At 41.0% G+C, this 17,978-nt stretch overlaps 1 protein-coding gene across 1 annotated transcript in view; it reads right to left on the reverse strand.

Moving 5' to 3' along the window:
• LOC126237041 (odorant receptor 85c-like) overlaps window positions 1–13,374 on the reverse strand; it is a 37,197-nt gene extending 23,823 nt beyond the window's left edge. Inside the window, exons 1-2 of the mRNA XM_049946806.1 lie at window positions 13,310–13,374; window positions 5,073–5,551 (exon numbers count right to left, since the gene is read on the reverse strand). Coding sequence (XP_049802763.1) covers window positions 5,073–5,551; window positions 13,310–13,345 — 515 coding nt within the window. The 5' untranslated portion in view covers window positions 13,346–13,374. The remainder of the gene's footprint in view (window positions 1–5,072; window positions 5,552–13,309) is intronic.
• Window positions 13,375–17,978: the final 4,604 nt, after the last annotated feature.

The following is a 17,978-nucleotide window of genomic DNA, read 5'->3' on the forward strand; positions in this document are numbered from 1 at the left end:
GTTTTAGAAATGGTTTAAAAACTGAAAATGCTATATTCTCTTTTCTCTGTGAGGTTTTGGACGGATTAAATAAAAGGTTGCGAACGCTAGGTGTTTTCTTTGATTTAACGAAGGCTTTTGACTGTGTTGACCACAAAATATTACTGCAGAAGTTGGACCATTATAGAGTAAGGGGAGTAGCTTACAATTGGTTCGCCTCTTACTTTAAGAACAGAAAGCAGAGGGTAATTCTCCGCAATATTGAGAGTGGTAGTGATGTTCAGTCCCAATGGGGCACTGTTAAGTGGGGCGTTCCACAGGGGTCGGTGCTGGGGCCACTGCTGTTTCTTATTTATATAAATGATACGCCTTCTAGTATTACAGGTGATTCAAAAATATTTCTGTTTGCTGATGACACCAGCTTGATAGTGAAGGATCTTGTGTGTAATATTGAAACAGTAACAAATAATGTAGTTCATGAAATAAGTTCGTGGCTTGTGGAAAATAATTTGATGCGAAATCACAGTAAGACTCAGTTTTTACAGTTTCTAACTCACAATTCAACAAGAACCGATATTTTGAACAGACAGAATAGGCATATTATAAGCGAGACGGAACTGTTCAAGTTCCTAGGCGTTCGGATAGATAGTAAGCTGTTGTGGAAAGCCCATGTCCAGGATCTTGTTCAGAAGCTAAATGCTGCTTTATTTACCATTAGAACAGTATCTGAAATAAGTGACACTTCAACACGAAAAGTAGTCTACTTCGCATATTTTCATACGCTTATGTCGTATGGTATTATTTTTTGCGGTAATTCTTCTGATTCAAAAAGGGTATTTTTGGCTCAAAAACGGGCTGTTCGAGCTATATGTGGTGTAAGTTCGAGAACGTCTTGTCGACCCCTATTCAAAAATCTGGGAATTCTGACATTGCCCTCACAGTATATATTTTCTTTAATGTCGTTTGTTGTTAGCAATATTAGCCTATTACCAAGAGTTAGCAGCTTTCACTCAGTTAATACTAGGCAGAAATCAAATCTGCATGTAGAATGCACTTCCTTGACTCTTGTGCAGAAAGGAGTGCAGTATTCTGCTGCATCCATTTTCAATAAGTTACCACAAGAACTCAAAAATCTTAGCAGTAGCCCAAACTCTTTTAAGTCTAAACTGAAGAGTTTCCTCATGGCTCACTCCTTCTATTCTGTCGAGGAGCTCCTGGAAGAGCTAAAAAATTAAGCAAATTCCAGTGTTACATTGTTGATTTTCTTCATTTAAACTTACGACTTGTCACCTGAATATGTTTTTATATATTTCATTTTATCTGTTTCTAATATCGTGTTATAATTTCATGTATTGACTCGTTCCATGACCATGGAGACTTCTCCTTAATTTGGTCCCACGGAACAATAAATAAATAAATAAAATATAAAATAAAAAATCTTGCTGCTGTATAGTAGACCTGACAAGGTGAAATTGAGGGATTAGATGGCCTTTAACGAATCTATATTTTGTGAGATCTTGGAAGGTCTAAGGTGAAAATAAGTTGATGCAAAGTACACAACTGTAAATGTGTTCCAGTAGAGGAGGGGTGATACATGGAAAATTTTCACGCTATATAGCACACTTCAGAAGAAAAACATAGAAATTTCGTCCAATGCAAACAAAATGGTTGTATTCTTGTTTTTTCGTCCTCCACCACGAAAAAACATATGTGCTGCGTCAAAACGAAAATTGGGCACAGAACAACAATGTTGTTATAGCCCTGCGACAAAAAGCCCGCTACTTCTGTAATCATTTCATTAAAACAACTTCCCTTTTGGGGCTAACAGCGCAAGTTGTGTAGCATATCATTCATTTCTGTGATTTATTTTAATAATGTTCGGTGATGAGGTCATCGCATCCATTGGCGAGTTTAAGGTGAGTGCACGGTGCTCATTTCAGCCCTCTACAGGGCGATCTTGGACCATCAGTTGCAAGGCAACACTAGGACAGCAAAGAGCGCATTACCCATTCTTCCCAGATTCAGAAAGAGGAACTGTAATAGCGTCCTTCCATGTCCATTTTACCATTTTACATTAAAATTTAAAGGAAGATATCCTTAGCAGTCCTAGTAAGGTACCGCAACAAACTGTAATGGATTTGGTCGTGATATAGTGCTGTGTCGCATGTTGCAGTAAATGCTCAACCCCAGCTCCCACATAGAGAGGGGGAAATGACAAACTTCATCACTGGAGGAAAGGAAGATGAAAAGGACCTTTTTTTATTCACATGTAAGCATCTATCTGTGAGTACAATCATTTGTTGGTTCTACAGTTTCATTGTGTAAAATATTGCTCGTTATTTTTTAAAAATTTATTAGCTTTCGGTAGGTGCTCATACAACCATCTCAACAGAAGAATGAAAGCAGAGGAAAGAAAACACAACGCCCAGTCCCCGAACGGAGAAAAAGTCCGAGCCGGCCGGGAGAAAATGGCTCTGAGCACTATGGGACTTAACATCTGTGGTCATCAGTCCCCTAGAACTTAGAACTACTTAAACCTAACTAACCTAAGGACATCACACACATCCATGCCCGAGGCAGGATTCGAAACTGCGACCGTAGCAGTCGCGCGATTCCGGACTGAGCGCCTAGAACCGCTAGACCACCGCCGCCGGCCCGGGAGAAAGAGCGTATGTGTTGTGTGTTGGTGGCAATCACGCTTACGTCTGATAGATACGAAGTGAATCCAGAATTTTGGAAGAACATCTGTTTAGATTGGAAAGACTGCGTTTCTGAAAGTCGCTAATGCGATGTTCTATGTGATCCTTTTTTTTTTCTTTTTTTACAGGAACAGTGTAGTTGGAGTAGGGTTTACTCCAATCGTAAAACAATAATAAATAAATAAAACAAACTGATTATGTAGCAAATACATTCTGAGTGGAACAAAACAGCCCAGAGATGTAAGGTCCAAACTGCTCCTCTCCGCAAGCATTGAACAGTGACGGAAAGCTGGATCTTAGTGGCGATGGCAGTGATTTTATCGAAGTTCTCCGCCATGATTTTCTCAACTCTTGTTTTTAGATGACTGTCATTTTTCGTTACAGAATTAAGGGGGCTCCATCGACTTCTTGCTGATATGGTCCTAATTGCTTTCCATTCGTGTGTTGACGGAGTTCGCGAACTATGGCCACCACTTATATCTGGTATACCTAATAATAGGACGGCTTTTAGTCCTTGCCATCCAAAAGTCTGCAGGCTTCTCATCAGATGTCCAGCACTTTAACCTCCGCAAGGTCTGCCCACTCTGTCAGTCTACCAAGGAAAAGGCGGTCTTCGAATTGGATACATCATCTCCAAAATGGATCGTCCAGGTGATATGATCCAACCAATTATGGACACTATCTCTACGTTTAGTCCGTGGGCTTTAAAGTGTACTGCGTAGAGGGTACGGAGTCCAGGTAGCCTATCTGGATACGAATGTAGGGGACGTCCTTTCGGGCATTGCTCTTTATAGTAAATGCAGCCAGAGTAAGAAGTTGTCACTGGAGAACATTGTGATAGATCTATGGCAGAGTGCCAGCCGCTGTGGCCGAGGGGTTCTAAGCGCTTCAGTCCGGAATTGCGCTGCTGCTAAGGTCGCAGGTTCGAATCCTGCCTCGGGCTTGGATATGTGTGATGTCCTTAGGTTAGTTAGGTTTAAGTAGTTCTAAGTCTAGTGGACTGATGACCTCAAATTTTAAGTCCCAAAGTGCTTAGAGCTATTTTTTATGACAGAGTATTTGTGTGTAGTCAGGAGTCATATTTGATGACAACACAAGGTACTAAATAGCTCTGCCATTAGAGGCATTTGGTCGTGAAACTCCATAGAAGTTCAGAGCTGTTTGATGAGGTTAATGAGAACCCTGTCCTCTTGTGATTCGCTACATAGTACGTGGGGTCATATGGTCTTCCTTTCTGGCACTGTCACTACTGCAGCAATACATGAAATTATAACACGATATTAGAAACAGATAAAATGAAATATATAAAAACATATTCAGGTGACAAGTCGTAAGTTTAAATGAAGAAAATCAACAATGTAACACTGGAATTTGCTTAATTTTTTAGCTCTTCCAGGAGCTCCTCGACAGAATAGAAGGAGTGAGCCATGAGGAAACTCTTCAGTTTAGACTTAAAAGAGTTTGGGCTACTGCTAAGATTTTTGAGTTCTTGTGGTAGCTTATTGAAAATGGATGCAGCAGAATACTGCACTCCTTTCTGCACAAGAGTCAAGGAAGTGCATTCTACATGCAGATTTGATTTCTGCCTAGTATTAACTGAGTGAAAGCTGCTAACTCTTGGTAATAGGCTAATATTGCTAACAACAAACGACATTAAAGAAAATATATACTGTGAGGGCAATGTCAGAATTCCCAGATTTTTGAATAGGGGTCGACAAGACGTTCTCGAACTTACACCACATATAGCTCTAACAGCCCGTTTTTGAGCCAAAAATACCCTTTTTGAATCAGAAGAATTACCCCAAAAAATAAGGAAGTGTGATGGGAAGAAGCTTACTTTCATAACAGATTTCAAACACACCAGTCATAAACCAACACAGCATTTCCTTTAAGTACTGCAATAAATTGAACAGTGAGAGGCTGTTTGCTTCCATGTCGCAACGAATACCACAATGTTTTCGCATTCGTTTGGGTTACCCCTCATATTGATGTTGACGTGGACGATATTTATTGATTAATCATTTTATACCTGTTACTTGGTAGCCATTTCAAAGTTCCATAAATATCGGGCTAGTGCTCCATAGTTTAGCACATTCAGCTTCCGTCAGTGTATTATCGTATAGCATATCCTAAATGTCTACATTATTTAAGCAGAAAAAATGATGTAGAGGAAGGGAGACTTACTGAACGCAAGGAAGGTACCGTTTAACATTTACATCTAGGTCAATAATTTTGCGTAAAATAGACATAGCTTAAACTAATATTCCACCAGTTTTATACCAAAAAACAAAGAGAAATATCCCACTGGGAATGGATGCTTTTACTTCATCACTCTTTCCTTTACACTAACGTTACTGGAGTTCTTGTGAATGTGTAGGTTGTTTAATTACCAACCGGAGAACTGATTGATGGTGTCGAGCATTCTTTCTTAATTCAAGATACAACAACGATTTATCTTCTGGTAGTATCTTCAGATTCGTTTGAGGGCATCTACTGCCATAAAAATCTGATATTTCAGTATAAGTTTGGCGTTTTATGCTGTCTTGTTTGTCTTTGGAGCCCTCAGTTTTCGATCGGCTTTCTTGCATGGCAGCTATGCAGTCATTTAAAATTTCCAGCTCTGCCGCAACCATCAGCATGAGGTGGAAAAAGAAAATGTCCGTGCAGACTGTAGACTCTGCTGTGATCATGGCGAATGCCGACTGAATGGCGTAAAGTATCTCGTACGTAGGTGACGCATCGAAACTTGTTGGAACCCAGGCGGGCAAGGGGAACTGTCGGCGTTGTTCAGTTGATTTCTTGTCGGCCGACGTCATGACGCTGGAGACGAGAGGAACACACACCCAGCATGTCACCGCAGGTATCGCCATTGCCTGAAACAAAACAAAAACATGCACGCACATTTTATAACAAGTCAATGTTGATCATAACGTATTATTGCAGTAGAATGCGATTGTGGTGCTTGTCCTAACATAGGCGCTCCGGAAATAAGCTTTCATATGGATATCACGCCCACCATTAACCGTGAACCAGTACTTGCATAAATATAGCGGAAATAGAAGAAAAAAGAATATAGCTTCTACACCTAATAACGCTCCCCCATGAACCATGGACCTTGCAGTTGGTGGGAGGCTTGCGTGCCTCAGCGATACAGATAGCCGTACCGTAGGTGCAACTACAACGGAGGGGTACCTGTTGAGAGGCCATACAAACATGTGCTTCCTGAAGAGGGGTAGCAGCCTTTTCAGTAGTTGCAGGGGCCACAATACTCGGTGACTGACTGATCTGACCTTCTAACATCAACCAAAACGGCCTTGATGTGCTGGTTCTGCGAGCTGCTGAAAGCAAGGTGAAATTACAACCATAAATTTTCCCGAGGGCATGCAGCACTACTGTGTGGCTAAATGACGAGAGCATCCTCTTGGGGAAAATATTCGGGAGGTAAAATAAACCCCGATTCGGATCTCCGGGCGAGGACTACTCACGAGGGCGTTGTTCTCAAGAGAAACAAAACTGGTGTTTTACGGATCGGTCGTGGAATGTCAGATCCCTTAATCGGGCAGTTAAGTTAGAAAATTTAAAGAGGGAAATCGATAGGTTAAAGTTAGATATAGTGGAAATTAGTGAATCTCGGCGGCAGGAGGAATAGGACTTCAGGTGAGGTTAATACTGGGTTATAAATTCAAATAAAATATCGGTAATGTGGGAGTAGGTTTAAGAATGAATAAAAATATGGGAACGCCGGTAAGCTATTACGAACAGCGTAGAGAAAGTATTATTGTAGCCAAGATACACATAAAACGCACACCCTCCTCAGTAGTACAAGTTTATATGTCAACTAGCTCCGCAGATGTGGAAGAGATTTAAGAAATGTATGAAGAGAACAAAGAAATTATTCAGATTGTTAAGGGTAATGAATGATTACTAGTCATGAGGGACTGAAATTTGATAGTAAGAAAAGGAAAAGCAGGAAAAGTGGTAGATGAGCAAAAACTGGGGGAAAGGAATGAAAGAGGAAGCCGCCTCATAGAATTTTGCATTGAGCACTCTTTAACCATAGTTAACACTTGGTTTAAGAGCAGTGAAGAAAAAAGGTTGAATACGTAGGAAAGACCTGGAGACACCGAAAGGTTTCAGATTGATTATACAGTATAATGGTAAGAGTGAGATTTCGGAACGAGGTTTTAAAAGTGTAAGACATTTCCAGGGGAAGATGTGGACTCAGACTACAATTTATTGTTATGATCATTAGATTAAAACTGAAGAAACTGCAAAAAGTAAGGTATTTAAGGTGACGAGACCTGGATTAACTGAAAGAGGCAGAAGTTGAAGAGAGTTTCGGAGGAAGCGTTAGGAAATGATTAGCAAGAACAGGTGAAATAAATAGAGTAGAAGAGGAATGGGTAGCTTTGAGACATGAAATAGTGAAGACAGCAGAGGATTAAGTAGGTGAAAGGACGGGAGCTAGTAGCAGTCCTTTGTTAAGGGTAATGAAAGGAGAAAATATAATGGAAATGAAGTCCCATGCTTCTTGACAGAGCATAGGGGAACGATGCGGGAGACCCGCACCGCCGTACTAGGCAAGGTCCTAGTGGGGAGGTGGTTTGGCGTTGCCTTCCTCCGATCGTAATGGGGATGAATGATGATGTAGACGAGACAACAAAACGCAGTCATCTCGGGGCAGACGAAAATCCCTGGCGCCGCCGGGAATCGACCTCGGGACCTCGTGCTCGGTAAGCGAGAACGCCACCGCGAGACCATGAGTTGCGGACAGAAAACATAAAAAATGAAGCAGGCGAAAGAGTATACAAACGTATAGTAATGAGATCGACAGAAAGTGCACAATGATTAAGCAGGAATGGCTAGAGGACAAAACTAAGGTTCTGGAAGCATATATCACTAGATGTAAGAGAGATGCCACCTGCAGGAAAATTAAAGAGACTTTTGGAGAAAAGAAAAGCAGTTGTGTGAATATCAAGAGCTCAGACGGAAATCCAGTACTAAACAAAGAAGCAAAGAAGGGAAAGCAAAGGGTCTACACAAATGAGATTAATTTCCATATTATGGAAATGGAATAGGATGTATATGAATATGAGACAACAGAGATTTGACAGAGCACTGAAAGATCTAAGTGGAAACAAAGCCCCAGGAGTAAATAACATTCCGTTAGAACTACTGCTAACCTTGGGAGAGACAGCCGTGACAAAACTCTTCCATCTGGAGAGCACGATGTATGCGACAGACGAAATACCCTCAGACTTCAAGAAGAATGTAATACTTGCAATTACAAAGAAAGCAGATGCTGAAATGTGTGAAAATTACCGGACTATCAGTTTGACAAGTCACGGTTACAAAATACTAGCATGAATTCTTTGAAGAAGAATGGAAAAACTGGTAGAAGTCGACTTCGGGGAAAATCAGTGTGGATTTCGAAGAAATGTAGGAACACGAGAGTCAATTCTGACCCTATGACTTCTTACAGAAGGCAGGTTATGGAAAGGCAAACCTACATTTATAGTACATGTAAACTTAGAGAAAGCTTTTGACAGTGTTGACTGGAATACTCTCTTTCAAATTCTAAAATTGGCGGAGGTAAAATATTGAGAGCGAAAGGCTGTTTACATTTTGTACAGAAACCGGATGGCAGTTATAAGAGTCGATTGGCACGAAAGGGAATCAATGGTTGATAAAGCAGTGAGACAAGTCTGTGACCTATCACAGATGTTACTCAATCTGGAAAATGTTCAAATATGTGTGAGGACAACAAACACACCCATGCCCGATGGAGGACTCGAACCTCCAGTGGGAGGGACAGCACAATCCGTGCATGGCGCCTCAAACCGCCAGGCCATTCCGTGCGGCAGTCAATGTGCACTTTGAACAAGAACCGAGAGAAAAATTTGGGATAGGAATTACAGTCCAGGGAGAAGAAATAATAACTTTGAGGTTTGCCTGTGAGATTGTAGTTCTTTCAGAGACAACAAAGGACTTGGAAGACCAGTTGAACGAAACGGAAATGGTCTTGAAATGAGGATATAAGAGGAACATCAATAAAAGTAAAATGAGGATAATAAAATGTAATGGAATTAAATGAGGTGACGCCGAGGGAATTAGGTTAGGAAATGAGACACTTAAAGTAGTAGAAGAGCTTTCCTATTTGCGCGCTAAATAACTGATGCTGGTCGAAGTAGACAGGATATAAGACTGGCAACGACAAGAAAAGCGTCTCTGAAGAAGAGAAATATGTTAACGTCGAATGTAAATTTAAGTGTCGGGAAGTTTTTTCTGGAAGTATTTGTTTGGAGTGTAGCCATGTATGGGAGTGAAACGTGGACGATAAACAGTTTACACAGGAAGAGAATAGAAGGTTTTGAAATGTGGTGCTACAGAAGAATGTTGAAAATTAGATGGATCACATTACTAATGAGAAGGTACTGGATGGAAATGGAGAGAAGGGAAATTTGTGGCACAATTTGACTAGAAGGAAGAATCGGTTGGTAGATCACTTTCTGAGGCATCAAAGCATCAAAAATTTTAACTGGAGGGATGCGTGGGCGTAAAAATCGTAGAGGGAGACCAAGAGATGAAAACAGTGAACAGGTTCAGAAGGGTGTACGTCCCAGTAGTTACACGGAGATGAAGAGGCTTGCGTAGGATAGAGTAGCAAGCAAAGATGCATCAAACGTCTTTGGACTGAAGATCACAATAACAACACGAGCATCACTTGATGCCATTTGTTGGCGGCCGCTGTATCATTACACTCGAACATTAAGCAATGAGCGTGAGCGTTGCTATGGAGGGGCACATCGTTGACGCACCAAGCTCTCTCTAGATAGATGTCACTTTATTAGAGTCAGAGCGGTCATACCTTCAAGTAGTTTTCCATGTAGCCTCACGAGACCGGCTGCACACAATTTCAGTTCCCCATTAAGGAAAATTCTTAACTATGACTGGGATTCGAATCCGCGTCCTCTACTTTTCAGTCAGGTAGGCTGTCTTTTCGGCTACGAAGTCAGAGCCGAAGAGAGATAGTAAATGTCACTATCGAAAAAACTCAACTTTGGGCACATGCCCTAGTAAGGTACATATGCTGAATGTCCAGTGTTGATTAATTATGGAAATAGTTTGAACAAGGTGTAGGTGAAACAAGTTTATAAACTGGAAATCTCCTGGAGTACCTGTCTTGAAAAAAAGGAATTTCGATTTTACACGTTCGGATTACGAATTTCAATCTTATTGTGTAGTTCAATCCTTTTAAACAGCATTTTCCCCGTAAATACCCAACTGAATGTAGTATTTCTCGGCATTTCCCGCTTCAAAATGAATAACAATGCATCTCCAAATAAGTCGCATTTTCGTACTCGGATGCAGATTCTGTCTAAGAGACTTCACTACTATGTCCGCCGGCAGTCATTCTAATTTTTCTATGCCGGTAGAGCAAGTGAAAACACATCGCCATGAGACGTGCCCGCTGTTATCCGCTAGGTCGGTGAGGAAATTTCTGGAAACTGTGAAATGGTGAGTACCCTCTGACATTCTTCCGACAGTTCTGTTCGCATCTGTAAGTGGCCGTGAATGTATCTATCATTCACTTTCAGTCATGTCACTGTCAGATCGTATCGTCACGAAACATCTATTAATGGTCGGCCTAAGGGTTCATTTAATGCAACTTACCACTTACGTTAAAATAGACCTGTATGACACGTCTGTGTCATATCTAGACAACCGTGTGGCCCACTGGAAAATAAAGTGTTTCAGGGACACGTAATCAGTACTTATCCACCCAGGGATGGTATTTTGGAAGTCTGACAGCTCCTTTTCCCTAATTCAGGTTGAAGAAGACCGTGTGTAAAGAATAGATTTCAACCAAAACTAATAGTTTCTTTTGAAATCGTGTTATTTTGACACCTTTAATGAAACATATACTTGTTGAAGTACTGTGTCGTTGGCAACATTTCTTTGCCCTTATAAAAAAGTGGAAAGCGTTATGAAACAGCCGGCCTGTGTGGCCGTGCGGTTCTAGGCGCTTCAGTCTGGAACCGCGTGACCGCTACGGTCCCAGGTTCGAATCCTGCCTCGGGCATGGATGTGTGTGATGTCCTTAGGTTAGTTAGGTTTAAGTAGTTCTAAGTTCTAGGGGACTGATGACCACAGATGTTAAGTCCCATAGTGCTCAGAGCCATTTGAACCATTTGTTTGCCGGCCGCGGTGGTCTAGCGGTTCTGGCGCTGCAGTCCGGAACCGCGGGACTACTACGGTCGCAGGTTCGAATCCTGCCTCGGGCATGGGTGTGTGTGATGTCCTTAGGTTAGTTAGGTTTAAGTAGTTCTAAGTTCTAGGGGACTTATGACCTAAGATGTTGAGTCCCATAGTGCTCAGAGCCAGCCAACCATTTGTTATGAAACACATTTTTACGAAGACTGGAAACATTTAATATTATTATAAAATAGCGAACACAAGTAAGTGCATGTGTTTTCAACAGCTTGTGAGAGCGTTCTAGATAACTTATGGACCAACTGATGAAATTTGAGAAAAAAAATAGTTTATTTGTGGGTCATCCTTTATATTCGATGGTCACAGAGCTACTTTAATTTAATATATTGGCTTCTCCTGTCATTGATGTTAGAAAAGTAATACTATAGTCCTTATTTATAGCTACATAATATTTGCAACTATAACTTCTTTTCGCTTACCATAGACTTCCCTACGTCGGGGCGGAACAGGAATGGGAAGTAGTACATGGTGAAATGGACAGTCTGATGTTGGGCAAATACTTTCAAGAGACCCTAACGTGTGAAACTCGGTCTGAAATATTTAACTATAATCAGAAAGAACCGAGTTCAGACTCAGGATCATCGACAGTAGAAGAGGTTAGAATGATCATAAATATATTGAAGAGTAATAAATCTCTGAAGATGAGCGAACTGCAGGACTTTTAAAGTGTGATAACGAGAAAATGATCATTGTGATAACTCATGATTGATTCAAGCCAAGATTTGGAAGAGGAGCAGTTTCGTGAAGGGTGGAACTAATACACAAAACTGGAGATGCGTTGGAGTCTGGGAACTACCGAAGAATATTGTTGATACAAGTGGCCGGTAAGATACTCTCAGAAGCATTGCTAAACAATGTGGTGAAACAGGTAAATCCTCAATTTTGTGAGGACAAGGAGGCTTCAAAAAGAGCAGATCATAAGCGGAACAAAATTTGGAACATAAACTTGCAATATGAATTCCAGTAACTGAGAGGCAAGAATTTCATGTTCACATTTAGAGCTTAAAGAAAGCCTATGTTTTAGTAGGTAGATTAAAACCGTTCAAATTTTTGGTGAAGAGGAATTTAGATAGAAAAATCAAGAACTCATGTAACACACGTTAATCAAAACGACCTCAAATGTGGAGTACAGAGGAAAGCTTTCAGAGATCTTCAAAATCAAAACCAGAGTCAGACAGGGACAAGGATACTCCACTTGCTCATAACTTTGCGTCCTTCATGAGTTCATCAGGGAATTGCGACAGTAAATGACAGACGCTGGTGGAATACGACTTGGATGCAGGAAAAGAAAGGAATGCAGCTAGACTGGCAACCATAAATAAGACGGTGATTGCATCTATACAAGAGGCGACTGCTCAAAGTACTCAACTCCTAGAGGCTAAAGTATGTGACGAACATCAAGGCAGCTCATAGGTGGAAGGTATTGGATGGCGGCAAAATTGACAAGATAGAGCGATACAGATATCTAGGAGAATATATTGAAACTGGGCTCACAAAGGAAAACTATATGAGGTGGAACAAACAAATGGTATTAGCATCTTTAGAGCTTTCAATCAGTGCAAAATTAAAACTTTTTTTTCAGTGATCTACTCTGAAGCCTTATTCGTAGTGGAAAATCTGAACCTCGTAAGAAAAGAACTACTTAAAAAAGTAGAATTTGTGGAACGAAGGATAAACGAAAAGACAGTGTCATCTCCATGATCAGAAGATGACCAGTACAGAAGACTTGCGAACCAAGAATTGTATATCTAGATGAGAGGCTGTCAGATATCGTCACGAAAGGATGTACTCTACTCTTCGAACATATCCTTATAATTCGCCCAGGGGAGGTTCATACACGACTCCAGTTTCTTGTTAACAAGAGAACCAAACTGCGCTGCATTCAAGACGTGCAAAGGGACGATGAAGAAGTAGTAATACAGGAAACAGAGGTATAACAACTGGGCGACTTTCAAATGAAAGATTCAAGTTAAAATACATTTCCAGGATAGGGTTAGACCCAGGACAAAAACATCGCGGGCCTGAAGAACCGTATTTGGTCAGAATTAATTCGGTTCTGAGACTGCCGCAACGAACAGGAGAGTCATAGTGACTTGTTCCGTGATAAGATGAGTGTTATAAGATATCCTTTGGAAGAAGAAATAAAAAACAACAACAGTAATAATAAATGTAATAATAACAATCCCCTTAATAAAATTAGTGAAAGAATACTGTGCCCTACCAACCTTTCGTACAGGTGTACTAGTTAGAACTTATAAAATAAAATTATTTCTGTCGGTATTCTAAGGAAGTGTTTGATTCAGCATCACAATCATTTAAGTTTGAAGCACTCAGAGCTAATGAGTGGAATATCTAACCTGGAAGTAGCGGTACATGCGCTCTGAGATCTGCATGTAACGTCTCCGTTTATTCTCGCTGGATTCTCCACCGCCATATTCGCTCCTCATCGCCGAGAGCCTCGTTACCAGGCTGAGTAGTGTGGAGCCTTCCATTATGAAGACAATGTCCTGGAACAAAGCACTATGGTCTGCACAAAGTTCGATCTACCCATCTAAAAGCCAAACAGTCAGCACCACAGTATTGCGCTATCGAGAGAGACCTTTACACCGAACACTATAGCTGAAAACTAGGCGGAGGAAATTGCTAGTCTTTCAATGACTGCTTTTCCGTGAAACACGTGCACCTAGTGAGATCAGTGAATGTTGTTATTTTAAAAGAACACACTCTAATATTTTTAAGAAAATGCAGGCAATGGACTTCTCATTTAAAAAGTGTGCGGTGTCTTCCTAGAGCTTTGCTACCAACCCGTGCACAGTAGATTCTTTCACTATGTGTTGACGACAGCTCAACAAGAGCTTAGAGACGATGAGCTATCAAGTGACGTCTCATATGGACACATCTACAAAACTGCCCTTGGCGGTGCAGTGAATGTAAAATACCGGCCTGTGCTCTTGCATCGTTTACAAGGATCTTCAGATTACGTATACCGATCTGTCTCATGTCGCTTGCGATTACGTGAGGTATCACAATATTACACGCTAGTGAGTGGATAAGGAATTGGACCACGGTGTAAGACTTTGAGGAAGATGACTTATTGGCAACATTTGCAGCTTTACTCTGGTGAACAAAAGTAGTTGTAATTCGCAGACCCCAAACAGAATGGCAGGTGTGATAACATTTCGGTGAGTACGTTGTAAACAACTTCCACAAAAGTCATTCCTCATGCCCATGCCCTTTATGCCCATCACCTTCTGAGATTATAAAATACTGTACCGTACTACTATCAGTAGAGACATTTGTTGTAGCACGTCTGTAAGACAGCATCACAGAATCACCGCAATTCTAGCAGAGAGTGCGTTTGTCCTTCCAGACAACGCCAGACTTGTATGTTTCTTTCTGTGCCTGAAAACAAGGACAAAATCTAGCTGATATGCCCTCTCCAATGGAACAAACAGTACGCAGCCGCAAGACTGTAAACCAAAACCGCCTGCTCGTCAGGCTTCATGCCGACTTCTCCAAGTGGAATCCAGTCACTGGCGCCAAACACGTACGAGTACGAATATGTGGGGTGTATGCACGCTGATGGCGAAACAAAGTTACTGTGAATCAGAATTTTGCGACTACAGCAACGGTTTAGAGTAATGGTCTTATGTCAGGTTCTGGTGTGGGAAAATTGTCACCAGGTAACGTGAAAGGAAACGTACCGTCCAACAAAGATAGACGAGTGAACAGCGCAGTACTTAAAATCTTAACTAGGAGTATAACCTCATTTAAATATCTGCTGTGTGCAAACTATGGTTCAGGATGGAAGATGTTTGTTAATCAAGAACATTAAAAGTATTTTAGAATGATATTTTCACTCTGCAGCGGAGTGTGCACTTATATGAAACTTCCTGGCAGATTAAAACTGTTTGCCGGACCGAGACTCGAACTCGGGACCTCTGCCTTTCGCGGGCAAGTGCTCTACCGACTGAGCTACCTAAGCACGACTCACGGCCCCTCCTCACAGCTTTACTTCTGCCAGTAACTCGTCTCCTACCTTCTAAACTTTACAGAAGCTCTCCTGCGAACCTTGCAGAACTAGCACTCCTGAAAGAAAGGATATTGCGGAGACATGGCATAGCCACAGCCTGGGGGATGTTTCCAGAATGAGATTCACTCTGCAGCGGAGTGTGCGCTGATATGAGAGCTTCTGTAGAGTTTGGAAGGTAGGAGACGAGGTACTGGCAGAAGTAAAGCTGTGAGGACGGGGCGTGAGTCGTTCTTGGGTAGCTCAGTCGGTAGAGCACTTGCCCGCGAAAGGCAAAGGTACCGATTTCGAGTCTCGGTCCGGCACACAGTTTTAATCTGCCAGGAAGTTTCATTAAAAGTATTGTATCTCCTAAATACTAATTGTGATGTGCTGGAAACAAAGTATCAATCAGCCATCAGCGGGAAAAAGTGCTATCGGGTGAGCTACTCGGAATTTCTGTCAACATTTTGAAATTCAGATGAGAGATTAGATAACGAGAGTACTCTGTAATTAAGGTTAATAAGTACACAGAAAGAACATTAATCACGACAACCCGTAGTAAGTCAGATTAGGACAAAACTACTCTTTGTCTAATCAACTCATTTGTTAAAATGCTCTTCCCCGTGCAAAAATCGCGGCTAAACCTCAAGACTGCAGCATAAAATATGGTGCAAAAACAATCAGCTTGTAAGTGTTATGGCTGTAACGGTATTCAGAGTTATCATAGTGTTTATCAATGCAGAAATTGAAGAATCTTAAATTTTCTGTCACTTACGAGTAATAAGTAATTTATAAATTTTAAGGCATCAGGTTGACCAATGTGCGTCAAATGGTGTAAAAAGTATTTGGATTGTCCCGATATTGTAGAATTAATAAACCATACTGCAAAATTGAAAGATGGCGTATAATTGGCACCTAGGAGCAGGTCAGCCTGCGACTATTCATAGCCGTCAGTCAGTGCGGCTTATGAGTAGTTGATAGAGTCATACAGGAACTGTATTTCTATGAGTGGCAACATTCCAACCTTCACTCTACGAACATTATTTGGTGAGCAGTTTACTTGGGACTTTAACTACTCGTGTTGGAGCTCGACGATTTATCTCTCCAACATGATTTTTTAAACTCCCAGTCACTCTACAGACGTTATTACCAATTATTTGTGGGACATATGAGAAATTTGTAGCTAACTGTATCTGGACGGAAACAAAAATATAGGACCAGCTGTGAGTAGGACTCGCGCACTGAGGGCTCTGTACAGACGTAATCACGTAGTCTATACAGGCAGTTTACCCATTCTCGGGATCGAGAATCTCGGAAAATTTTCCATCCTGTCGACATTGATAGTGGCAAGACATCGTTTCCACGGTTTCCAAGACTTCCGAGAACATTGTGATTTCAGATTTGAAGTCGGATAGCAAATGACAAAAGAAGTATTTTTTCCTGTGATATAAGTAGTCTATGAATTAATAATGTTCAGAATTTTTCCTTACGTTGTAGGGTGAAATCCTGTTTCTTGCCAAATTTCATGATCATATGTCGACGTGAAGTATCCTGTATGTTTCGATAAGTGAGTTTGCCAATTACAAATTATGTGACATAAATGGCTTTGCCTGTTTGTTGTACTGACTTACAAGTTTACATTTAGTAGACCGTCAAGTGACTATATACCATACTATTTCAGATAAAACTCAACTTGATATGTCAATCCGTTCCTGAGAAACAATGATTTTGAGCAGACAGGCAGGCAGACGTCCAGACAGACAGGCTGTAAGATGTCAGGCAAATCCAACACCTTCCATGAAAACCCTGACATGATAAGCAAATCCAGTAGTATGTCACATAGCTCCGAATAAATCGTGACATTAAATTAACCAAAGTAATACGAGTAACGAGTGAGCAAATGGAATACCACAGACTAACACAAGAATGCCTAAATGCATGTCATACCTTCCCACTGTGAGACAGACGCAGTTCCGAGGGGAGAAACGATAAGACACGGACGGACACCCACGTCGCCAGCTAACTGCTAGGACCACACCACCCGCAAGTTTTTAGCGTGGGACTTTTTCGCGTCTCTGTTACGTTGCAAACTTTAAAAACATTGCCCCACCACGAAAAGTATAACGTTTCTCATTGGTTAGACAGAATTTTTGTAGGCGGAGCTTAAGGTTAACATTGAGACCCCGATTGGTCAGATGAAAACACAGCCAGACAGCTTTTTTTAAACCAACTTCGGTAAATTGTAGTAAGGAGAAGTTAGGAAGGGTTGCTTCCGAGACAGTGAGGTGAGCGGAGCTGTGCTGCCCGTCGCCCCCTGACGAACACCGACAAGGTAATGAACGCACGCGATGCCGCATAACAGTGCATAAAGCTTCAGTCAGAACTGCAGAAGTCTCATCTGTTACACCCCATTTTTGCGTAATACTAGTGTAAATCGTCAATTAAAGCTCATGGTGTTCACATTTGCCACTTGAAGTAAAAATCTGAAACGCGATGATTTTTCTGTTATATAGTTATTGAGAAGCCACATCAGCCACTGTAATTTACGACAAGTTAGATAAGTAATTAAAGATAATTGAGGGTCACTGTAGACCATTTTGATAGTTTTCTCTTTTGTGAAACTTAATTTAAACCTAGATTATAGTTGTGATATGGCATAGGTCATCCTTCGATCCATTGTAGAACTTGGAAACCCTCTCAGGGAATATTCGTTCACATTTTTGTTGAACGCAGTTGGTTTTTACCATCCTGTATTAAAACATTTCCTTTTATCAATAGTGCAATTTATAAACAATGTTTCGTGAGTAGAATAAAATTTCCAATGGTAAATTTAACTGCTTTTTCGACGTTATTTTACCAGATAACTAAAAATAGGAAAGCCTTGAACCCCTTCCACTAAATTTAGATAGTATTAAGATTCTTTTACAGGGAGTACAGTGGAGCTGACGCTGAAATCATTAAGTATTTGGTTATATCATCGCTAGTCTCACTGAACTCTTCTGAATTCTACATGT

The sequence above is a fragment of the Schistocerca nitens genome, chromosome 1, assembly GCF_023898315.1.
Source record: "Schistocerca nitens isolate TAMUIC-IGC-003100 chromosome 1, iqSchNite1.1, whole genome shotgun sequence".
In the NCBI taxonomy this organism is placed as follows: Eukaryota; Metazoa; Arthropoda; class Insecta; order Orthoptera; family Acrididae; genus Schistocerca; species Schistocerca nitens.